The sequence below is a fragment of the Cervus canadensis genome, chromosome 9 (genome assembly GCF_019320065.1).
Source record: "Cervus canadensis isolate Bull #8, Minnesota chromosome 9, ASM1932006v1, whole genome shotgun sequence".
NCBI classification, from domain to species: Eukaryota; Metazoa; Chordata; class Mammalia; order Artiodactyla; family Cervidae; genus Cervus; species Cervus canadensis.
The window spans coordinates 10,903,421-10,927,751 of record NC_057394.1 but is presented as its reverse complement, the minus strand read 5'-3'; the positions used below and the strand labels follow the sequence as shown (position 1 = coordinate 10,927,751).

At 42.3% G+C, this 24,331-nt stretch overlaps 1 protein-coding gene across 8 annotated transcripts in view; it reads right to left on the bottom strand.

Moving 5' to 3' along the window:
• Positions 1-24,331, bottom strand: part of DOCK9 (dedicator of cytokinesis 9) — a 270,233-nt gene that overhangs the window by 202,862 nt on the left and 43,040 nt on the right. For 4 of the 8 annotated variants that reach the window (XM_043477993.1, XM_043477996.1, XM_043477999.1 and 1 more), the window contains exon 1: positions 3,041-3,217. The exons of the other annotated variants lie outside the window; for them this stretch is intronic. In XM_043477993.1, the coding sequence (XP_043333928.1) occupies positions 3,041-3,202 (162 nt within the window). In that variant the 5' untranslated portion in view covers positions 3,203-3,217. Of the gene's footprint in view, positions 1-3,040; positions 3,218-24,331 lie in introns of those variants that run through there. 8 annotated transcript variants of the gene reach the window in all.

Sequence of the window (24,331 nt, the reverse complement as noted above, 5' to 3'; positions counted from 1 at the left end):
GAAATAATTATAATTGCCAACAATTAGCACTAACTTACACGAAGACACTGTCCTAAGAACTTCAGATATAGTCATTCATTTAAAAACCTTATGAGGTAAGTACTGTTATTATCTGCATCTAATGGATAAGGAAACTGAGGAACAGAGAGGTTAAGTAAATTGCCCAAAGTCACACAGCCAGCAAGTTGTGGATTTGGGGCTCTTTGCCATTAGGAAAGCAAATGATCGGCACCCGCCACACCCTCATGGTAGATATCACTTTCATAAGGATGTTTCTCATCCCATTCACCGTGGGCAAGAGAAAAACACAAAGCTTAGTTCAGAAGCAGCAATTTCTCTGAGGCCAGAATGAGCCAGTCCACCCTGGTGAATTCTGACACACAGACAGATAACTGGGGTATTTTAGAGTCTCTAGAAGAGTAGCAGCCTCATGAACATTGTTTCCTCCATAAAGTCTGTTATGTAGTGAGTGGCCAGGGAGGGGGTTACACTCTGAGGAGCAGTGAGGGACGGTTCTGACGTGCTGACAGATAAGGTGCAGCCACAAGCCGGTCACTGCGTCAGCTGAAAGGAGGACAGACACTCTCTTAGCCGAGGCTGAGGAGCCTGACAAAGACCTACAAAGGATCAGCCTGCTTTGTATGAAGCACGCCCAAGGGAGGGCCACTGGGCAAGGCTCCCTGAATCAACAGCGTGGCTGGATCAGACCAAAGGATGAGAAGGTCCTCAGAAGCCCACGCCACGGAACAGGTCTCAACAGAGCCAGTCTGGACAATACCCAGACAGCATCCTCAACTGTCGCTGAAGGGTCACAGCAAACCCTTAGAATGGCCAGTTTAGGACCATGCAACTTCTTAGGGTAACTCCAAGACAAAAATGTTTTGGAAAAAAAAAAGCCTGGTTTCAGAAGATCTTCTCAACAGCTTCTCCAAGTTCAAGTTCAGGACTGTAAAACCATTTCCTCAGAATTCACTCATTAGCTGAGCACTTACTAGGAGCCAGGCATTGTTCTGGCTGTTGAAGGCAGAAGCGGTGAGTAAAACAGACAAAAACCCCTGCCATCATAAACCTTATCCCCGTGTAAGTACCGTAAGGAACACTCAGCAATAATCACTACACTTATGCTATTAGTCTCACCTGTGTCAGAGGCAGGGCGGGGACTCGAGAGAAGTGTGCAGGTGGTGTGGCAGTTACCCCAGGGGTCGAGGAAGCCTCCCTGCCACGGGGAACTCTGAGCAGAGCCCTCCAGGGGGCCGCAGGGGACCAGGCCAACGCCCAGGCAGAGACCCCAAGAGAAAAGATCAGGGAGAGACGAGTGCGGAGAACGGTGAGGAAACGTGATGACGAGGAGGAAGCAGGGCCTGGGGATGGACCCGGAAGTCATCTTAAGGACCCTGGATCTGCCTCTGAGCAGGATGGTCTACCCTCCCCTCCCCAAACGCCACTGTCAGTCACGCAGAGAAGACGCCAAGGGGTCAAGGAGAGAGGCTGGAGGGCGCACCCTTCCACCCACAGCGCCTGGGCCACAGGCACGCGTGGTCTCGTCAACTTTCCAGACCTGCTGGCGCAGGCGAGGGTGGCAGCTGAGGGCATCCGACCTGAGGCACAGGACCAGGGCTTCGCACCCAGTCCTAGAGTCCCAACAAAGCCCCGGGGCAGGTTAGTATTCCCTCATGCAATAATAATGAAAAACAAGAAGGGTCTCTCGCAGGCAGGTTAACCAAACACCACCTTGGTGTGGCCTGCAGGAGCAGGAAAGAAGCTGGTGGCATGGGAGAGGTGCTGGCACCATGGCCAGGCAGTCCAGGGGCTGCTACACCAATGGGACAGACACTCTACTGGGCCAGTCCTCCTAAGCTATGATGCCAGTCACTCTGAAAAGCATATCCCAAAGTACTTTAGAGTCTAAAATATTTAATAGTTAAGACAGCATCACTTAAACTGCATGCCCACACATAACACTCACTGCCTTCCAAAAACGCATCTGAGGCTCATCCAAGGCTCTCCTTCCCTTTCCTCCCAGGGATTCTGAGAGCTAACATCACGTAAACCTCTCCCTAAGACGCATCCTCTCTTGGGGCTCCTGCAAGCCTGGGGCAACCTGGTTTGATCCTGGGAGGGGAGGTGGGGGGTGCATGTGGCACGCCAGCCTCCGGGTCTCAGATGACAGCCCACGACCAGGAACATTTCAGGGTTTCCGCACGCCCTGCTCTGGCCATACCGGGCTCCTGCTGGCCGTCCCCCTACATGTAAAACGCCCACATGTATTATTCCCCACTTGTTTGGACAAGAACTGCCATAAGAACAGAAGGAAAAACGGCAAGGCATTCCGAGGGAGGAGACCAACACAGAGCTTTCTCATGAGCCTGGTGTTTGTGAGGAGGCCGCGGAGAGGCACACCCATCTGTGACCTGACACCTCCTCGTGCTCTGGGAAGGAGGAACCAGCACAGGACTGTCAACTGAGCTCCCTTCGCCTCTCAAGAGCCTTCACTCGCAAAATTCTAAACGGCCAGAGTTAAAATAATAAGCCTGGAAATATCTTTCTCACACCCATTACAGTTTTCTTTCATGTTCCCTTTACATTTCTGCCCCGAATCAAAGGACGAACCACAAGCCGTTAGTAAGGGAAATCTAGCCAAGTGAAAGGCTGAGAGGTAAAGGGATCGAGTAATTCACCATCACAGGTAGAGGGGTCAATCCATAAGACCCGAGACACCGGCTGTGCCCACTGCTGTTTCTGGCACTAACTGAGAACAGGTAAGCTCACAAAGCGAACTCAGAAAACTGTTCCGTGGCCACACGCCTCACTCCAGCTGCTCTCCCTGCATGTATTTCAGGTCTGACGAATGCATGACATTCTCACACATACAAACATGCACCTCACAATTTAAAACCGAAGGCCACTCACTACCCACTGACACACGCAAGCTATACATACATAAGCATGCTGAAATAAATGAGTATATTTGCTTTACAAGTAAAGGCTAGTTTTATTCTAACCCCAACCAACTACTTGTTAATTAAGAGACAGCATTTACCAGACAGGAGGCGATCAATAGTTCTGAGTCTTCTTTTGTCCAATTGTATGCTGTGCATTCAAGGGCATTATTCTCTCCTTGCTGTTTGCACATATAAGCACAGTTTCTCTCAAAAACGGTGCGGATGCCTTTAAACAGAATCACACTAGTAGTGCAACCCATCCCCAAGCTGTGGATGCTCAGGTCTCTAGCAATCTCTACTCCATTTCCACATTATCTTCCTTGGCTCTTCAGAGCAGGCTCCCACTGTACCATCTTCACGACAGGCAGTTGCCGACACCAGAACAGAAGGGAAGCTCCGAGCTGTTGTACTAGATGCCGCTCCTGCCCAGCCGCCTGACAAAAAAAAAAAAAATTCCGAGCTCCCGAGTGTAACACAGGAGGGGTGGTGCAAAATAACAAGATGACACACCTCGGATGCACCAAAATCTTTAAAGTATTGTATTTTTTCCAATAGACTTCCTCACTGTTAATACCAAAGGACAAATAAGCAGAAGATGTACATGTGGTTACTGGAAAACTGCCGGCTCCGGTGATTTGCTCGGGATTGTTCTGAATCTCAGAACCTGCCCAAAAATGAAAAAGACGGAGCCAGACAGTCACCCTGCTGCAGAGGCTGCCGGAAGGCACAAAGAATGTTCATCTGCTGCAAGAAACCTCTCTCCCAGAATGCTTAGCCTAGCATCTATATTAGCAAACATCTCTTTCCTTGACCTAAATATGCTGTTTGTTTAATCCTGCATCAGCGAGGAACAGAGAAGCAAAAGGAAAAAAAAAAGTCCAAAAAACGAGAGGAATCACTAAGATGACTGCTGCTATGGAAACATGCGTAAGCCCACTTCAGACAACCTTTGGCGTGTGTGGGTAACAGCTTGCTGACAGCAAACCACAAGGGGACACGAAACTGCTGTGTCAATCTTGACTTCTGCCCACTCTCACTCTTTGCTGGAGAGGGGGCTAGCAAGTTTGCACTGCTTAAGAGAATTCTCCCCTGTCTGGTACCCAAAGATGCAAATGAGAACATGGATACAGGGTTACCTGGCACTTCCTGAGGCAGCGCTCTGGTATGCAAGGGTAAATGCACACTTAAGGGCCACAGGCAGCAAGGTTATTATTTTTGGTGCGTAAGTAATCCAAGTCCTTCAACTGCAGACTGAACTCAGTAACACTGTTCTACCTTGTGATATCTTTGGGGCTGGCTGATAGGAAAGCTTGTTATTGATATAATACCAAGTTGACTCTTGCCATTTTTCCTTCTAGAAAATGAAAAGCAAATTACGTAAAAAGACCATCATGAACATACAAGGAAACCCCTCCCACCTACAACATATATCTAGAAAAAAGTTACTGCTCTTTTAAAATCTATTCTGACATTCTTCCTTATTTCACAAGGCAACAGATGGTTTTCATTTTTCTAGCTACAGATTTCAAAGTTAGCATGAATTATAATTGAGTACCTACAGGTTGGTAACAGAAACCTGTGTGATGCAGGGAAGGTAAAATTTAGAGAATAACATGCAATCACATAATTCCAACATTTGTGTTTTCTACGGCTAGTTTACTTATTAGGACCAACAGATAAGCAGAAGTCTGGGATTTGTCTATCTCCTGAATTTTTATGCAAAGTGTATCAAATAGCTACAAGCTACAGAGATCAAAGGAGTAGATACTGGCCACATGCAAAAAAAAAAAAACAAACAAAACCAGAATAGCTATATGCAGCCCAGAGTGACCATCTGCAGACGGTAATTCTGTTGCGAGAGCAGCAGTAAGAGGCATTCGGTATCACGTGCAGAACCGGCGGCTGGCCTGACGTCGCTGTAAAGCCCAGCAAGCTCAGTTCAGTGCTCTGTGACAAGCTAGAGGGCCAGGATGGGGTGTTTATTATGGACACCAATAAATAAAGTCTTTATTCAATTTATTACCAAAAAAAAAAAAATGGCAATTCTGTTAAAGAAGAATTATCACACCCAAGTCCTGACGTGAGAAGGTCTAAGTCGTCATGTGACATCACAGTGAGAGTGACAGTCGTGTCCGATTCTTGTGGGACCCCATGGACTGTAGCGCGCCAGGCTCCTCCCCTGTCCCTGGGGATTTTCCAGGCAAGAATACTGGCGTGGGTTGCCCTTCCCTTCTCCAGGGGGTCTTCCCGACCCAGGTCTCCTGCACAGGGCGCGGGTTCTTACTGTTGAGCCACCAGGAAGCCCTGACGTCACCGTGCGGGCAAACAACACGGGCACTCACCTCACAGAAACAACTCCTGTAGACTGTCAATCAGCAAACACCCAGCTTAAAACTGTCTGAAGATTTCAGAAAACTCACCAATTAAATCTAACTCCTATACTGTAAGGGAAACATTTTTTAAAAAGTAATAGTTAAATGAATTAAACAAAGATGATACCTAGAAATTTAAACTTAATTTACTAGTATTACTTAGACATCTGGGGTGCAGAAGCCAGTGAATACTACTTAATATACAAAAGATGATGCTTGAACTTTACAACGGATCATAAATGATAAGCAAGCAAATATGAAGCTGCTGGTATATTCTATTTGATTTACTTAAAAAAAAAAACAAAAAACCTAAAAGTTAATATTTAAAACAAAGAAAGAGAATGAAACAATTTCCTAACAATCATTCAGAGGAAAAAGAAATTTCTCCTAGAGAAACATTTAATAACCATTTAAGCAACCTGTATCAATTGTAAATATCAATTATTTTCCAACAAGCAAAATTAGTGGGCAAGGAAAATAGAAAACATTTAGAGCGAAGGATACAAGGCCAAAAAGTGATTTTCATGCTAATAGAAGCATGACAAAATGAATCACTCAAAATGTGCATTTGGTTTTGCTGAGTTCTCTCATCAGAATGATCTTGGACTAGCGTAAAATGATAATTACCATGAACCCCATCAGAGGACATGAATAGATGGGTGATATCTATTGGCAATCATTTCTGCTACCTACAGAGTACATATTTCAATTTGGAGGATCACATTTACTCTCACATCTTGAAATGTAACCCCTAATTTACACATCTCTCAAGACAGGATGTCTGCCCTTGACTCCCTTTGAGATCCAAGTCCATGTTTATCTCTCCTGCTAATAATGATACCTGGTGCTCCTATCACCTCCTTACCCTCAGATCCAAGGCAATCATCTTTTAATACGACAGACTAGGAGAGCAGCAGAATATTACTCAGCCATAAAAAGGAATGGTATCCCAATGCATGGTACAATGGGGATGAAGCTGGAAAATGTCACAATGAGTGAAAGAAGTCAGTTTAAAAGATCTCATATTACCTCATTTTTTAAAATGTCCAGAATTAGGTCAATTCGTAGGGATAGAGAACAGATTAGTAGATTCCATGCAGGATGACTGCTAATGGGTATGGCATTTCTTTTAGGGTTAATGAGAATGTTCAGAAATTAGTGGTTCAAGCATATACACTATCTATACATAATATATATATAGTCTGTGAATATACTAAAACCCACTAGATTGAATATTTTTTCTTTCTTATTGAGGAACAGTTGATGTATAATATTATATAAGTTATAGGTATACAACACTGATTCCCAATTTTTAAAGGTTATATTCCATTTATAGCTACTAAAAACTACTGGCTATATTCCCTGTGTTGTATAAATAGAACACTTTTTAAAAGTGGATTTTGCTGTCTGTGAACACAACAAAGAGCCTGACTCCATTTTTGATGTTTTACTGCTGTCGGCTTTTAAGTCTCACCTCTCCTTCCTCCCCTTGTGGGCAAGTGACAGGGAGGGCCGGGTGACTCCCTCCCTTCGTGCCAGTGGGGAATCCAATCCACTCTCAGGAACGCTCAGCCCAGCCCCAGCCCCCACAGGATCCTCAAGCCAGTCTCCTTCCCCTGCCCTGTCAAGCCATTTTCAGACACGCTTGGGTGTAGCCCTGCTCTCCTTATAGAATTTCATTACCTAAGTAGTAAACCTTATCAAACTCTCTTGTGGGGTGTATGTGTGTGTTTGTGTGTGGTGTCATTACTCAACATACAAAGCAAATTTTGGGTGGGGGTCAATCCTATGTCTGTAGAGCAGCTCCAACATTAAATTATATCTCAATAAAACCGTTATTTAAGATAGAAGAGGTGAACAGGATTGTACCTATTCTGCCAACTCCCTAAGGTCCTCAAAGTTCAGATAAAATAACAGGAGAGAACTCAACCAAGAAACTGTTATAAATACGTTAATAGCTGTTGCTTTATACTTCACAAAGGATTTACAGTGCCACTCAAAACAGCCACCATGCTTAAGGAATTCAAGGATGTCTGAAGGTTGCTTTGGCCCCACTTCTCAGGAATGGGCTTCCCTTGTGGCTCAGCTGGTAAAGAACCCACCTGCAATGCGGGAGACCTGGGTTGGTAAGATTCCCTAGAGAAGGGAAAGGCTACCCACTGCAGTATTCTGGCCTGGAGAATTCCATGTACAGTCCATGGGGTCGCAAAGAATCGAACACGACTGAGTGACTTTCTCTTTCACTTCACTTCACTTTTTCTTGGACTACACTAAGCAAGTAACAGGGAAAGTGCCTGGGGCTGTCCTCAGGGTGTGCATGCCAGGGCTGGGAGAGGGGCTCCACACTGTACTAAAAGTAAGGTCCGGGAGGGTTGGGCTGGCCACACCAGCGGTCACCCGGCTGCCTCAGCCATTCGCACAGACACCACGGCACACAGGTGTCATGCTTTGAGCCCCCTCACCCCCAAAGCACCTGGGGCTGCTGCTCCCACTGGCAACCTCTCTCCTTGCCGAGTGTCCTTCTGCTTTAAACAACTTCTGCATCTCATGTAATAATATACCACATATGATACAGTCACGTTTCATAAAACCTAGATAAATGTGGTACAGGTAGAATTTGATCGTACGTGTCATTTATTCTATTTAAGTGCCCTCATGATAGCCAGTCCATACGAAGAGCTTATTTCCATCCCTAACAGTCCATATTTCATAAGTTAATGCAGTGAATTCCGCTGAGCAAAAAAACCTTATATAAGTTGACCTGTCAACACTCCATTTTTTATTCAATTAGTATAATCAAACACTAAGTCTAGTGTCTAGCAGAGGGCCTAGTATATATCACATGCACAATAAATGTCAGTTTCTCTCTTTTACCCCGCGTTAAAAATTTTCCTCCTTGATATTAAGAGGAGACAGTGAGATAGTTCTTCCAAAAATATAAGCACCCTTTCCATAAAATCCATGTATATGAGAATGCAATAAAGTCAAACTATAGATTACTTCTTTGATAAAAAAATAATTAAAAGAGAGAAAGGTGGGTGTAGGAACAGGAAAAAGGAGTTAAGATAGTGAAGGGGCAGAAGTTTCAGCAAAGATCATTAAAAAAGGCAGTGGTCTTCCAGAGATGACCAGAGTCCCCCCCCAAAAAGGGAGAGAGACTCCTCCTTTTTCTTTGGCAGGAGACCAAGTTAAACCTTTTAAATAAAACAGATCTCCGAAAGGAAGAAAAGTCTGGGCTAAAAAAAAACAACTTATTTGTTGGTAGGAATGTCAAATAGTGCGGGTCACTTTGAAATACGGTATGGCGATTCCTCACAAAATTAAACAGAATTATCTTATGATCCAGCAGATCCACTTCCGGGTCAAGCCCCAAGAGAATTGAAAGTGCAGTTTCAAAGAGATGTTCATACACACCCATGATCATAGTAGCACAACAGCCAAGAGATGGAAGCAATCTAAGACTCCATCGAAAGATGAATAGGTAAACAAAACGGGGTATGTACATGCAGTGGAATATCATTCAGCCTTAAAAGGAAGGAATTCTGACACAGGCTACAACAACACGGAAGAACCCTGGGGACATTACACTAAGTAAAATAAGTCAGCCACAAAAGGACAAATACTATATGAGTCCATTACACAAGGTACCTAGAACAGGCAAATTCATTGAAACAGAAAGTGGAGGGACTTTTCTGGCTGTTCAGGGGTTGAGACTTTGTGCTTCTACTGTGGAAAGCAGAGATCTGACCCTTAGTCAGGGAACTAAGACCCCCGCATACCACGAGGTGTGGCCAAAAAACAAAACAAAAAAGGTAGAATGGTGGTCTCCAGGGGCTGAGGGGAAGAGGAAATGGGGAGTTGTTATTTAATGGAAACAGAGTTTGTAATGATGAAAGAGTTCTGAAGATGGGTGGTTACATAACAATGTGAAAGTACTTAAGGCCACCAAACGATACCTAAAAAGATGGTAAACTTTATATTATATATATGATATTATATATACATTAAAAAAAATAGAAAACCAACTTACTTACTAGGCACAGATTTCCTAAAATTTCCAGGAACAACTGATATGAAATAACAGGATACCTGGGAGGGTAACTAGTCTTACCTCCCATTCTTTCCTCCCACCCCTCACAAAGGACAGATAAACCCAAGAAACAGGCTTCATATGCCCATTTTCCTTCTAACTTTTAACTAGTTTCTATTAGATTAACTTATGTACTATATTTTCTATAACTAATAACTATAGTATTTCCTCATTACACTTGGTGATGAACTTCTTAGAAAAACGCTTCAAACTATGTACCATCACTGAAAAAAACAAAGCGGAGACTGAAATTCTTCACTGATAGACAACTTCTGCTTCTTCATTTCACACTACAAAATGAATGAACCAACAGCATTTATACAGGTGCTGATTTATCCCTCAGCTCAGGAAGCTGCAGGCGAAGTCGGAACTTCAATCACAGTTATGGGAGGTCATGGAGCAAAACCACGGTTTCTGAGGGAGCTCAGTTTTTTGAAGAGAAACCAATAAACCCACAAATGCCGATGCTTTGTCAAACATGAGAAGCTGCCAAAAGAGCTATTTGCAAAGCTTTTCATCCTTACTGAACACATTGGCAGGGGAGGGGCTGACTGGAGGGGCTGAAGGCACAGAAGAGCGCCAAGAATATAGTGAGTGCCAAGGTCCAAACTGTAAATGAAACACGAAGTGGAAAAGGAAGGAAGCAGGGCAAATTCATGATGGCTAAGTGAGACCTCCTCTTGGCCTCCACCAGCCTCCTCTAAGGAAACGCTGTTTTAGGCAGACATCTGAAGAAATCACTTAGTGGCAAGGTATACTTAGCTTAAACAATGGAAAAGGTACAGAGCATAATTTGTGTAAAAACACACCCACTCCAGTATTCTTGCCTGGAAAATTCCATGGACAGAGGAGCCTGGTGGACTACCATCCAGGGGCGTCACAAAGATTCGGACACGAGAGAGCCACAGAGCACCCATGCACTCATGAAAACAGTTCATGTGCTTCAAATACGGAGTTACAGCTATTAGAAAGACAAAATTCAGATTCCATAACACTTCAAGTACATGTATCTTGGATTGTAGCAGCTGAATATTTTAAAAATTGTACTGTCATTGTGTCAGTATAGAAATATTGTCTTGATATGAATAAGGAAAGGAAATAAAAAGGAAAATATAAACATAAAATTTGTCTGCCATTTTAAAAACTACTGCAATTATACTTCAAAAAAACTATGGCCAAATAATTTCACTCCTGTATATATATACCCAAACACAAAAACACTATTTGAAGATACATGCACTTCAATGCTCACTGCAGCATTATTTACAATAGCAAGATATGGACACAACCTAAGTGTCCAGCAACAGATGAGTGGATAGAGAAAATATGGTACACATACACAATGGAATATGACTCAGCCAAAAAAAGAATGAAACTGCCATTTGCAGCAACTTGGATGAACTTGGAGGGCATTATGCTTACTGAAACAAGTCAGACAGAGAAAGACAGATACTGTATGATAGCACTTGTATGTGGAATCTAAAATATACAACGAACTAGAAAGTATTACAAAAAAGAAGAACATCACAGATATAGAGAATATGCTAGTGGTTACTGGTTGAGGAGAGGGAAAGGGGAAGGGACAATATAAGGGTAAGGAACTGAGGTACAAACTATTACCTATAAAATAAGTTACAAGGATATATTTTACAAGGGAAATACAGCAAATATTTTCTAATAACTACAAATGCAGTTATTTGTTTAAATTTAAAAAACTGTGAATCACTATATTGTACACCTGTAGCTTATTTAAAAAAAAAAAAAAAAAAAGCTGAGTTTCTCCTGAAGGCACTCTATCCTCGACAGAGTTCTCTCTTCAGAGCATATGATTATCTCCAACACAGTGAATTCCCAAAAGCATTCCTGGCGCTGAGAATTCAGAAGGGAATGGCAAGATGACTTCTTCAACGATGGCCAGTTAGAGCTATCCAGCTTTATTAAATTCACAGAGCACTTCAGGGAAATCTTTGTTGAGTCAATAACTTTGGCTCATTCATTCTGTGAGGCAAGGTCTGGGCCTGAGGGCTGAGCCATCTATCCCAATTCATTCTAAGAAATTTATTTTGCAGATCTTTCCCCACAAAATTTTCATCTCTGCTTTAACCACAAGGCTTTCAAGGTCCAAAAAAAAAAAAAAAAAAAAATTCCATTTGGAGAAAAAGTCAGAGAAGGGGTGGAAAGAGAGAGATGATGAACGGGGTATCTGAAATTTTATTCAAATCACAGAATGGGCTCTATTTAGGGCACTCTAGTCATCTAGACAATGGAGGGGATTTACATTTTAAAAATAAATTCTATGGTAAAACTTAAAATAAACAGTGCTGGGCACATCTTTAACAGAGTCTGTCACGTGGACCTAATTCCTGCTACACGCCAGAGGCTGAACACAGAAATTCAGTCACATGGTCTCACCTAATCAGCTCAACAACTCTAAAAGTTAAGTTTATAGGTGATCTCACTCATGACTGCCATCCTTTAATCTTGTTGCATGTAAACAAGATCTCCACAGAAACCCATCCTGGTGCCCTGGACCACAGAGCACTGTGGCCAACACTGACATCGTGTGGACTGGGGCTGACAAACCACAGGGGGTGCTGGACGCGAGAAACCCACAGGCTCAAATGTCTCCTTAGACTGGTAGCTTTCAAAGTGTTGTCACCATGAATTACGTTAAGAAATGAATTTTAAATCATGATATATATGTGCAGAGTAGAATAATTCCCCCCAAATATGTACCCTTACAACATGTGCTACTGTATTATTTTCTGTCCCAGCCTCTCTAGTCCATTCTAGCTCACTGGAAAGAAGGGAAGAAATGAGGGAGGGAAGGAGGAAACGTAGGAAGGAGGGAGGGGGACAGTCAGAGCCCACTAAACCGTCTTCAGGACCACCACGGCTCACGCCTACAGCTGGAAACCCCACATGTACCTGTCTTCTCTCCTCGACATGGTACCACAACATAGACAGTCGTGTCTGCCGACACTTGGAATCACCAGTTTCAAGACACATCCCATTCCCTACGAGCAGCTCACCCTGGCCCAAGAGCAGGATGGAAGGGCCTACTGAAGACAACAGTCGTAAGAACATCCCCAAGTCAGAAGAAGCTGGTCCAGGAATCAAGGGGTAGAGGTAAGAGCGGCCACTCTGTTACCCTAGTAACACACTCCACCCCTGCTGGTCAGAAGGCCTGGTTTGAAAGAGAAGAATGCTTGCATTTAGAGGAGAAAATAAAGCACAATGAATGGAAAGGAGAGATGGCCACCTGGCCATCTGGGGGCCCCCTAACTGCTGAACCAGAAGGCAAATGAGGAGGATACTCTACCAGCTAAGGTAAAACTGGGCTGCTGCCTTCCAAAGGGTCAGGAAGGACCATGGCTGGACCCCAGGGTGGATTCTCCAAGACATCTGAGTATTTCTAGCTCCAACAGTACAACTTCATGAAAAACCACAGCAATTCAAAGAAAGGCAAGACCACTGAGACTTCAGATGTTCAGGTAAAGGCAGCAAATCAGTCAAAGTGGGCAAAAAACATATGGGACAAGCAAGAGGACAGTAAATGTATAATTATCAACTACTGCCAAATGGCCAGTCAGAGAAGTGAACACTGCAACACCTATGCGTATTTCCTTCCTGCTTGGGTATGTGTGTGTACCAATTTCATCTCTTCTCCTCCTTCCTCTTTCATTATTTTACACAAGCATTATTGTTGAAACTTGACAGTTTAGACTTTGCATAGCACATACGCACATGAAGACTGCTACTGAATTTAAGGCTTAATTAACAAGGCTCAGAAATGGATGCTGTTACTCCCTCCCAAAGACAGATATAATGGAGACTTTGTGACTCCTTCCTTGTTTGAGGAGCCAGTGAGAACACTTTCCTGTGCGTGAAGGATAGCTATGCTCTGTTGGGCTGAAACATGTATGGAAGGTCAAATATGTGTAGAGGGTGAGTCTGCACGCTGACGAATCAAAGGGGAGGGCTGTGCCAGGGACTAAGCTATTGTCTGTCAGCTCCGCTCCTCCCTTCCACACTCAGCTCTAGGATGCTAGGGCTGGTCCTCTGAAAACCACAGTTTTACTGGTTGGGTCCCTGTTAGGCTCACCAGCAGGGGGCACCAGAGAGAGACTGCAAAGCCTGGGGGAGGAGGAGCTTGCTCCTTTGGCTTCCTACTGGCTTTTTGGTTCCCAGTATCACCAGAAGGAAATCAACCCTGAATATTCACTAGAAGGACTGATGCTGAAGGTAAGCTCCAATTCTTTGACCAGCTAATGCAAAGAGCTGACTCACTGGAAAAGACCCTGATGCTGGGAAACTGAAAGTGAGAATGTTAGTTGCTCAGTCCAACTCTTTGCAACCCCATAGGCTATATAGCCCACCAGGCTCCTCTGTCCATGGGATTCTCCAGGCAAGAATACTGGAGTAGTATTGCCTTTCCTTCCCTTCTCCAAGGGATGTTCCCGACCCAGGGATTGAACCCGGGTCTCCTGCATTGCAGGCAGATTCTTTACCGTCTGAGCCACCTGGGAAGACAATGCTGGGAAAGATTGAGGGCAGGAGAAGTGGAGGCAGAGGATGAGATGGTTGGATAGCATCACTGACTCAACGGACATGAATTTGAGCAAACTCTGGGAGGCAGTGAAGGACAGAGGAGCCTGGAGTGCTGCAGAGTCAGACACGACTGAGCGACTGGACAGCAACAATCACTGAGCACCACGGCTTCACCTGGCAGCAGGAGGTCCTCCCTGCGCAGCAACGGAGTCAGGCCTGCCGGTTCCCCAGCACTTACAGAACCATCGTCACACTCGCCACCAGGAACACCATCTCCAGCTGCCCAGCACCTACTCCCCAGAGGTCTGGGTTTCAGCTCCGGGGAGCTCCTCCTCTAAACTTCTAAGATTTAATAACACAGTCTCAACTCTTGGCCCTCCCCAGCTCCTGGCTGCTTCCTGCAGCCACTACTGCAGTATATGTGAATGTTCTTTTGTTACCTTTTAACACCTACTTAACAATTTTATACCTAGTAGCAAGTCTTTATGTTTAATTCTATTAAAATAACTGGTGTGATTTCTGTTTCCTGGCTGTACCCTGTGATGCTATAGTCAGCCCTTGTTATGTGCAGACAATTGGTTCCAGGACCCTCTGCAGATACCAAAATTCAAAGATGCTCAAGTGGCATAGTACAGTCAGCCCTCAGTGTCTGCAACTTTTGCATCCACAGATATAGAGGCCCGACCATACTAGGTTTGAAGTAGTTTTTAAATTTTTAAGATTCTCACCAAAAAATGAGAATAACCAATAAGCACATAAAAAAGATGTTTAACATCATTAAGAAAATGCAAATTAAAACTGTAATGATATTTCATTATATATAGCCCACCAGACTCCTCTATCCATAGGATTTCCCAGGCAAGAGTACTGGAGTGGGTTGCCAGTTCCTTCTCCAGACAGACCTACCAGGATGGCTAAAATCTAAAAAGACTGGTCATACTAAATGTTGGCAAAATAGCTGAAACTCTACTAAGTAGCTAGAAGAGCCACTATGGGAAACACTGTTGCCAAAAAATGTTAAAGAGTTACCATATAACCTAGCAATTCCACTTCCAAGTGCCCACTGTGAACATCAGTATCATGAATAATATTGCTGTTAACATTAGTATACATGTGTTTTCATTTTTATTGGGCAGATACATATATTGAATGATTCCATTTATCTGAATTGTTCAGAAAAGGCAAATCTTTAGAAAGAGAAAGCAGATTAGTTGTTGTCTAGAGCTGGGGGTAGGAACTGAGAAGGACTGCAAATGGGCGTGAGATTTCTTTTGGGGGGTGTCAGAAGTGTTCTAAAGTTAGATCATTTGCACAAGTCTGCAAATTTCCTAAAACTTGTTGAACTGTACCTTCAAAATTAAGAATGAATTGTATGGTATATAAATGATACCTCAATGAAGTTGTGAAACAAAAAGCTAGGGAAAAGGTTTGAAGAAACTCTAGTGAGGTGGGCAAAGGAAATAAATCATGATAAGAAACCACAATGCACTAATAAATAAAATGAAACATTTGTGTCTGGACGTACATATAACTGCATGTGATAGATACAGGATGCCTAAGAACCAAACCGTTTCAGCAAACAGAATGTCTTTATTTCAAATGCTTAAGAATAGGTCTGGTGTGTAGCACTAAAGAAATGCTCAGTTCTAGTGAATGATGGTTTTTTGACTGCTTCAAAACTGAACAAATAGGATAGTACCAGCATTCACATCTAGCCAATGTCATCAAATAGGGAGATACTGTTTTGAAGCTGAGAAAATTCTTTCCTGTGAACAGACAGGCTTTTTTTTTTTTTTTATAAGGAATGCCCTTAACAGTGACAGTGTCACTACCAAGGAAGACAGACTGATGATGCCTTATTATAAACCAGCAAAGACTGACTGACCACAGGTGTATAATACAAGTGAATACATACATCACTGAAATTATTCTTGACCTTGAAAAAAAAGGTTGAACACAGACATCACTACAACGTAAAAGTAAGGGATCTCTAAAGATGGAAAACTCCCTCCACTAGACTAATGATTCAGACAGGCAAATATTTTTTCTTAAAATGAATGACTCAGATTTTGAACTCTTTTGTTGATTCCCAGGCTTCCCTGGTGGCTCAGATGGTAAAGAATCCACCTGCACTGCGGGAGACCTGTGTTTGACTCCTGGGTCAGGAAGATCCCCTGGAGGAGGGCATGGCAACCCACGCTAGTCTTCTTGCCTGGAGAATCCCCTGGACAGAAGAGCCTGGTGGGCTCCAGTCCACAGGCTCACAAAGAGTCGGACACAACTGAGCGACTAAGCACAGCACAGATGACATTTACGCTTACTATAGAGAAAAGAACTATCCTTTACCCCAAAGTTCAGAGCATTCACATTGCTGTTTTGTTTTTGAAGTTATAAAAAATTTATTTTTCGAAATTCAGTACATACTGGAAATTTTTTTTGTCTTATTGTAACATGTTTTGCTTAATATTCTACAAGGCCCAGCACCAAAAGTTATTTCAGATGAACATCTGCAGGGCGTTCATATCTAAAGAAGACTTTTCCCCAAAACTCCATGCAAAATATCTCAAAAAAGGAATATAATGATAACAGATTTTGTAATAAATATCATTTTACATAAATGTTTGTAAAAGCTAATACTCATTATTCCAACTTAAAAATCATCTTTCATGCTTTTATAGTATAAAAGTATGTTCTACAAAAGAAACTGTTTGTAACATTGTGCTTAAGAGAAACCTAAGGGAAGTTTAATGTTATCCAGGAACTAATTAGGCCACGAGACAAGGGTGCCTGTATTATCCCCCGTTACAGATGACAAAACCAAGGTTCAGAGGAGTGGAGCTGATGTGACCAAAGTCACACAGTGGGCGTGTGGGAGAAGAGCCAAGGATCCCTGGCTCCCGGGCCCTTGCTCTTTCCAGCAGGCCTTCAACCCCATTAACAAATGATGGTGATTGCACAAGAGGTATTTAAAGCTAGTAAAGAATCCACCTGCAATGTGAGAAACCTGGGTTCGATCCTTGGGTTGGGAAGATCCCCTGGAGAAGGGAAAGGCTACCCACTCCAGTATTCTGGCCTGGAGGATTCCATGGGCTGTATTGTCCATGAGGTCGCAAAGAGTCAGACATGACTGAGCGACTCACTTTCAACCATACATCTTACGATGCTACAAAATATGAACTTCCAGTGCTTTATCAAGTGGTGTTAGTTCTTTAAAATCGATTTGGTCCTCTATTTGGGAAATGTAAGGCTGGGGTTAGGTTCTTTTCATCAGCTGAAAGGTGAGGTACATCCTTTAGAGCTGAAGAGCATCAAAGAAGATGCTCAGTAAGCAAGTAGGTATACTTTTTATTATTCCCGCCTTCCACCAAAACTTCTAAAATATGAAGTGGTTCACACACAGCCAGTGTAGTCTCCATTCAAAAGGCTGGCCTTGTGTTCTACTCAGGACATAGACCCCTCCAATCCACAGAAGGTGAGGTGTCAACCCTACAGCTCCCGTTAAGAACCATGGAGAACTGAGGGGCCGATGTCACAGCTGGCTGCTGAGCACACACCACTGATGGGGGGAGAGACTGGAGTCCTCCCACTTCCACAGATGCACAAACTCAAGGCCACTTCCGATAAGACATGCTTCTCAATTTCATAATGACCAGCAGCTTGATTACACCTACCATGTGACCAAAGAAATATCTTGTTGATTCAATATTTCCTAGGAAAAACTAGGAATGACACATTTCCTTCTGTTAACCTATCAGAGTCACCAATGCTGGCCACTAGCTGGAGGTCACAGGAGATCAAAGCACATCTTTATACTCAGTGGCCTCAGTCCAAGGAGGCTTCTCGTCTATGGTTCTCACCCACTGGAGAGGAATGTGGCCATATACATTTAATCCAGTACTTCAGTGCCAATGAAGAGACAACGGAGATTATACACTAAAGTTCAAACTGATTCCAAAATCCATTCAAATATATGAACTTTTAAAACCCCTCTATTTGGGAAATAAAACATTGAGGCCAGGTCCTTTTCAACAACCAAAAGAAGAGGTACTATAAATTTACTAATTTGTATATTATAAATTGATGCTTTATTGATTTTCCACTGAGGATACCAAATGTGTAATTTTAAAGGAATTCTGAAGAGTATGTTTCAACACATCACAAACTTTTTTGTGCTTAGCAACCAATAAGAAGATCAACCTAAATTAAAGGTCCTTATTCAGCAGATATCTACTCAATTTTAAATTACCAGAAATTATGAATGGTAAAATTACACATTCCCACAGAAAGTTCAAAGTAGCCTAAAAAATGAAAGTTTTTTCATTTTACTTCACCACACATTAATAGCAGATTCAAGTAGTCTAAGATAATCATTGGCTTTTAGGAACAAATGTGTCAACCAACAACTACTGAAAAATCGCTCCCTGCTATAAAAGCTAAAAAACTTAGGACATATGATGTTTTAGCATATATATGTGGGCACAGATAACAGATGTAAATATATATGGCCACTTTCCAATCCACCAGGTAAGAACCAAAGACTGAGAAACATTTTTATAATACTTTTTATTTCTTATAGATCATTTAATTCAGCCAGGCCAAGTAGTAAAGAATGTTCCATCTTGGCTCTAAAACAGAAAATCTGAATAGGGAAGACAGAACACACTGTAAGATCTGGGTTGCTCTAGAAGGGATCACCAGGATCAATATGCAAAACTTCTCTAACAAACAGGAGCAGGAATGCCAGTGAGTGATGACGTACTGCAATGGCAACTGAACTAGAGGACATCAAAGGCCCCTTGGGGTCCTACAATTTGATGGGTTCTCCACTTTATAGGCACTGGCTGTGTGCGATTCCAGCCAGGCAGAAAGGGAATGAGTGAATCTTTGGTGGCACAGGTAACTTAAAGGGATTGCACAGAAGGCCCCAATATGCCTCATAAGGTATATAAGATATACCTTGTAAGGTTTATCTTACATATTACCTAGGCTTCCCCACAGCTCAGATGGTAGAGAATCCGCCTGCAATGCAGGAGACCTGGATTCGATCCCTGGGTCAGGAAGATCCCGTGGAGGAGGAAATGGCAACCCACTGCAGTATTCTTGCCTGGAGAATCCCATGGGCAGAGGAGCCTGGCGGGCTAGAGTGCATGGGGTCGCACAACGTGGGACACGACTGAATGACTGAGCACAGTACAATAACGTCACCAGTGAGGACGCTGAGGTCAAAGATGCCTAAAGAAGACATGACCAAAGTCAAAGCACACCGGGCGTCTGAACTAGGGCCTCTCGTCCCTCATGCCCGGACTCACTCTTTCTACTCTACCATGATGCGTTCCCGTCAGGCCCCCAAAGAACCTCATTCCTTACACACAGAAGTTCTAAGCAAGTGAAAGAAAATTTGACATTTATAGAGGAAAAAATAAAACCCACAGATCAAAATGCCTGCCCAACTTCGGGGTGGGGGGGCTGCAATATGGCTCCAGTGAAGACCACATCTTTCTTCCAATGTCTTACCATGAAACATATGCAAACCATGTGCTCCATCTAGTGGATTCATGGGAGAGCCTCAGGATGAGGGAAATGTCTTTACTCTTCAGTTTACACACTCCTGAAGCATGCATTTCCTAGCACAAACCTCCACCCGAAATGGCAGTGCTAAAAAAAGAGATTAGAAAGATTCCAAGCTTCCAGAGTCAAGGATAAATTCTTTCCAACAAGTTAAAACCAGACTCCACACTTGCTTCCTCCCTCATTCCCAGTTTTCTCCAGCATAAAGAAATCAGTCAACAAGGTAGGTCACCTCACAGGTAATCAAAGTAAAAGCTTTCACATGACACATACCCCACAGGTATAACTCAGACTTGACTCTGAAGTTCAGTCTCTTGACATTCCTGTGGTTACTGACACCTTAAACCCAAGAGCAGACCCTCCTCTCAAAAAAAAAAAAAGAAAAGAACAAGATGTGATGAGAAAACCCAACTCGGAAGTCAGCCAACATTCCTGGTCCTGCCAAGTCTCTGAATGTTGCAACCTGCAGTCATTCAACTGCTGCCTAGGTCCCTCCTTTGTAAAATGTGGACGATGCTGTGAGGATGACGCAGGATGACCGATGTCAAGCACCTCTGGGGGACCACAGCACTCAGTGAATGGCAGAGACAGACAGGAAGATTCAAGTAGGCTTCTTATTTATAGGTGCTTCCTTTCCTTCACCCGCAAATTTTTATTTTAAAAAGGCAATACATCAAAACAGCAAGCAGAGTTGCTAGAAGATATGCAGATGATAAGAAGCAGTCAAGAAACTGTCCCTTATTGAGTATGACCAGAAAAACAGAGAAACAAGAAGATGGGTCCTTATAAACCACACTAATGTGTCTGAATTTCATCCAACAGTCAATGAAAAGCCACGACATTACCCTTCCTTGACCCTGATCTGTCACATTCCCACACGGCTCCAAAACTTCGTCAACCCATTTCCTAAATTATAAAATAGGATGCTCTTAAAGTTGTGCTTCTGTCTTCTGTCTCAGCTTTGCAATTGGAATGTCAACTGTCACTCACATGTTCACTCTAGACTTGTGTTTTAAGTGCTGAAGAAACATCAAATAATGTCCATTATGAAGCTTTTGTTGTGTCATAACTCTCAACCTATCCGTTTTGAGCAAGCATGTTTCCTAACAGCGGTAAACATCTTTGACTCCAATTAAACTATTAAGTGTAACGTAACATAAAATATGAATGAGACAGCCGATTGCCTCACTCACCCCAGTGTCTATCCTCCCCTTTCAAACTGAGTGGGTGTATGGCCACCCGGCCAGAGACTATGTTTCTCAGCCTCTTGCGCAGTGAGTTGTGGCTACAGGAGCAGGTTCTGGTTAATGGAATGTAGGCAGAAGTGATGTAGGCAAATATAAAGTCATGCACTTAAACGGGAAGGAGTCTGCCATCCTCATGCTATCTCCCCTTCCTGCTGGCCAGAACACAGACCAGCTGGCAGGAGTTGGAGTACCCTTCTAAAATTACAAGAAGAAAGATCTTGTGGAAGATGGCAGGACAACAAGCTAGCAGGAACCTGGACCCCAACATGGTAAGAGTCATCAAGCAAGCTGTTTACACTTGGACAATTATTGTAAGAAAAATTTCCCATCCTTTACAAGCCACTGTTTTATTAGTCTTTGCTAAAGTTAAATCCTAACAAATACTGAAATAACTACAAACCTGAAAACAAATATTTTGTCCAGTCAACAGATATTTATCAGGGACCCATTACAGCCAAGCATACTATAGGCTCTAAACACACAATTGAGAATAAGACTCAGTTCCTGCCCTGTAAGAGCTCATACACTGATGGGATGAAAGACTTTAGATCATGGTATTAAAAAAGAAAATAATGCAAATGTACTTCATGACATTGAACAAATCACTTAAACAATGTTTAAACAGTACATTTTATATATACATTTCCATAATGAAAAAATATTGTCAAAAAAAGAAAAATCCAGAAGAAACAAATTTTAACTCAGTGTTTTAAAGTTTTCAAATCACAAATCTGATAAAGGATTTTTATCCAGATAGCAATTCTAAACTCAATAATAAAGTGAAAGTCGCTCAGTCGTGTCCAACTCTTCATGACCCCATGGACGATACAGTCCATGGAATTCTCCAGGCCAGAATACTGGGGTGGGTAGCCTGTCCCTTCTCCAGCAGATCTTCCTGACCCAGGAATCAAACTGGGGTCTCCTGCATTGCAGGTGGATTCTTTACCAACTAAACTATCAAGGAAGCCCAAACTCAACAATAATAAACAATAAAGATAGACAAAATGTTTAAACAAAATTGTCACAAAAATATATCTAGATATATTTAGAAATAGTACATTATAAAATGCACAAAATCACTAGTAATTAGCAAAATTTATTTTAAAACCTATTGAGCTACCTCTACACACCTACTGAAATGGCTAAAATTAAAGTCGGACCATACCAAGTGATTGGAGAAGGGGGTGACAACCCACTCCAGTATTCTTGCCTGGAGAATTCCATGGACAGAGGAGCCTGGAGGGCTACAGTCCATGGGGTCACAGAGTCAGACACGACAGAGCAACACACACACACACACACACACACACACACGCCCAAGTGATACACACACACACACACACACACACACACACACGCCCAAGTGATGCCAATGATGTGGGATTGGGATGTGGGATACACTCTGACGAGCTGTTTCTGGGAATGTAAAATGGTACAACCACCTCGGAAAACAGTCTGACAGTTTCTTACCAAGTAAACACATTTACCAACCACATGACCCAACCATTCTATAGTTATTTACCTAACAGAGAGGAAAACATGCACCCATACAAAAGTTATACACTAATATTCATGGCAACTTTATCTGTAATAAACAAAAGCTGAAAAGAACCCAAATGTCCAAGTGACTAGATAGACTGATCAATTATAGGATACCGTTATAATCCAATGTTACTCATCAATTAAAAAAATGAACTATATGAATGAACCTGAAATAATTGTGCTGAAAGAAAGAAGTTACACACAAAAAAGTTTGTAATGTATGATGGCATTTTTATAAAAATAATAGTAACAGAAAGCAGATCTGTGATTCCCTTGGAAGAGGAAGGATTACAAAAAAACACAAGGAAACTTTAGGGGGTGATGGATCTGTTCATTGTCTTGAATATGGTGATTGTTTTACAGATGTACGCATATATCAAAACATCAATTTTACGTTTTCAGTATGTGCATTTTAACGTACATCAGGTATCCTCAATAAAACTACTTAAGGGGAAAACATCTTACTGGAGCATTTTCACTCAGTCTCTCAAATGTACATGTGTTTTTAGCTTGAACTAATCTAATTCAGACTGTGCACTAAGGCTATTAAAATACCCCAGTATTACAAATTATTAAGATGAAAATCTGACATTATGCCACTTTTAAGTCAAAACAAAACTGATTTCTGAAAAAAAGGGGGGAGAAGAACAAGCATTTCAGACTCTCCGTCCTTTGAAAAATAAGGGTTCAATTTTCCTACGTGCCATTTTTGGCTTCTCCCATGGGAAAGTACACTTACACTCAGTCTGTGCATGTGTATATTCTATAAAGAGGGATTACGAAAGGAAAGGATAAGTGGTACCTAGACGTTATCATGCACCGGCGGATGAATGAAAATTCTCCTGACTCCAGAATGAGAATGTCTCCAAACGCAAGGAGAAACACAAATGCAGTATCTGTTGGCTATACTGGAAATCATTCACATTTGGGGCAAGACAACTGTTATTCCATATCATGCTCAGAACAACTGTAAAATATGAAACAGTAGTTTAACTTTTACTGCACTTAATTTATATCCACTTGCTTTCCTGGAGAATTTCTAAATAAAAATCTGTGCTATTGTATCTGGTATATCCATTGTGAATTACCAAGGTTTTCAGGAAACATCTTTCATAGATTAACGCTTTAAAATGTATTAGTTAAAAAACAACATCTGTGTGGGCAATAGATTAGTAAATAAAATAATTAACTTTTTGAAGTTAGAAAATGTATTGTTTTGTACACATAATAATTATGCTAGTAAACTCTCCAATACATAAGACAAGACCTTAAAAGTCTTAAAACTCAGCTCATAAAACAGGCTCTGTAATTTATGGGTATTAAAATGGCTGTATGAGTTAAATGACATTACTGTCAACCATGACTCACAGGAAGAGAAAAATGGTTTTCATTTCTTAACACTTGGGAGTTGCTTCATTGTTAACTACTAAAATTAACAACAAAAGATAAATTTTTAAAAAACCACTCTCAAATGACACTGTGGGAAACTATTACAAAGAAAACTTGGTAAAAAGTAATACATGTAATACTTTAATTGAATATTGATTACAATAGTATAGTGGCTGCTCTCTGCACAGTGATGCCTTGGGGTTATCAGTCTTTCAGCAAGCACTATGCTTGGAGAAGAAATAATTCAATCCCATGAGGGTCTCTGTCTAGTGAAGAAGCTTTCTGCATGAAAGGTGAAGACAAGCCCATTCTTGGCAACTGGCTCCACGTGTTTCCTCCTCCACATATGTTAACCAACAGCACAGCCACAGTTTAAGAAAGGCTGAGCACCATTATACTTGGATTACAAATTCCTGTTTGAATCACCTGTGGGAGTTACACTTTTCTGATAGTACTGAGAGGGTGCTCAAAACCCAGAGGGGCTCTAGAGTCAGACAGCTCTGGTTTGAGGAGTTCCAGCTCCACTTCTTATTGGCACGTAACCCTGAACAAGTTACTGAACCTCTCCAAGGCTCAGCTTTCCCATCTCTAAATTGGTGACAAAGGCAGCACCTACCCCTAGCAAAGTAA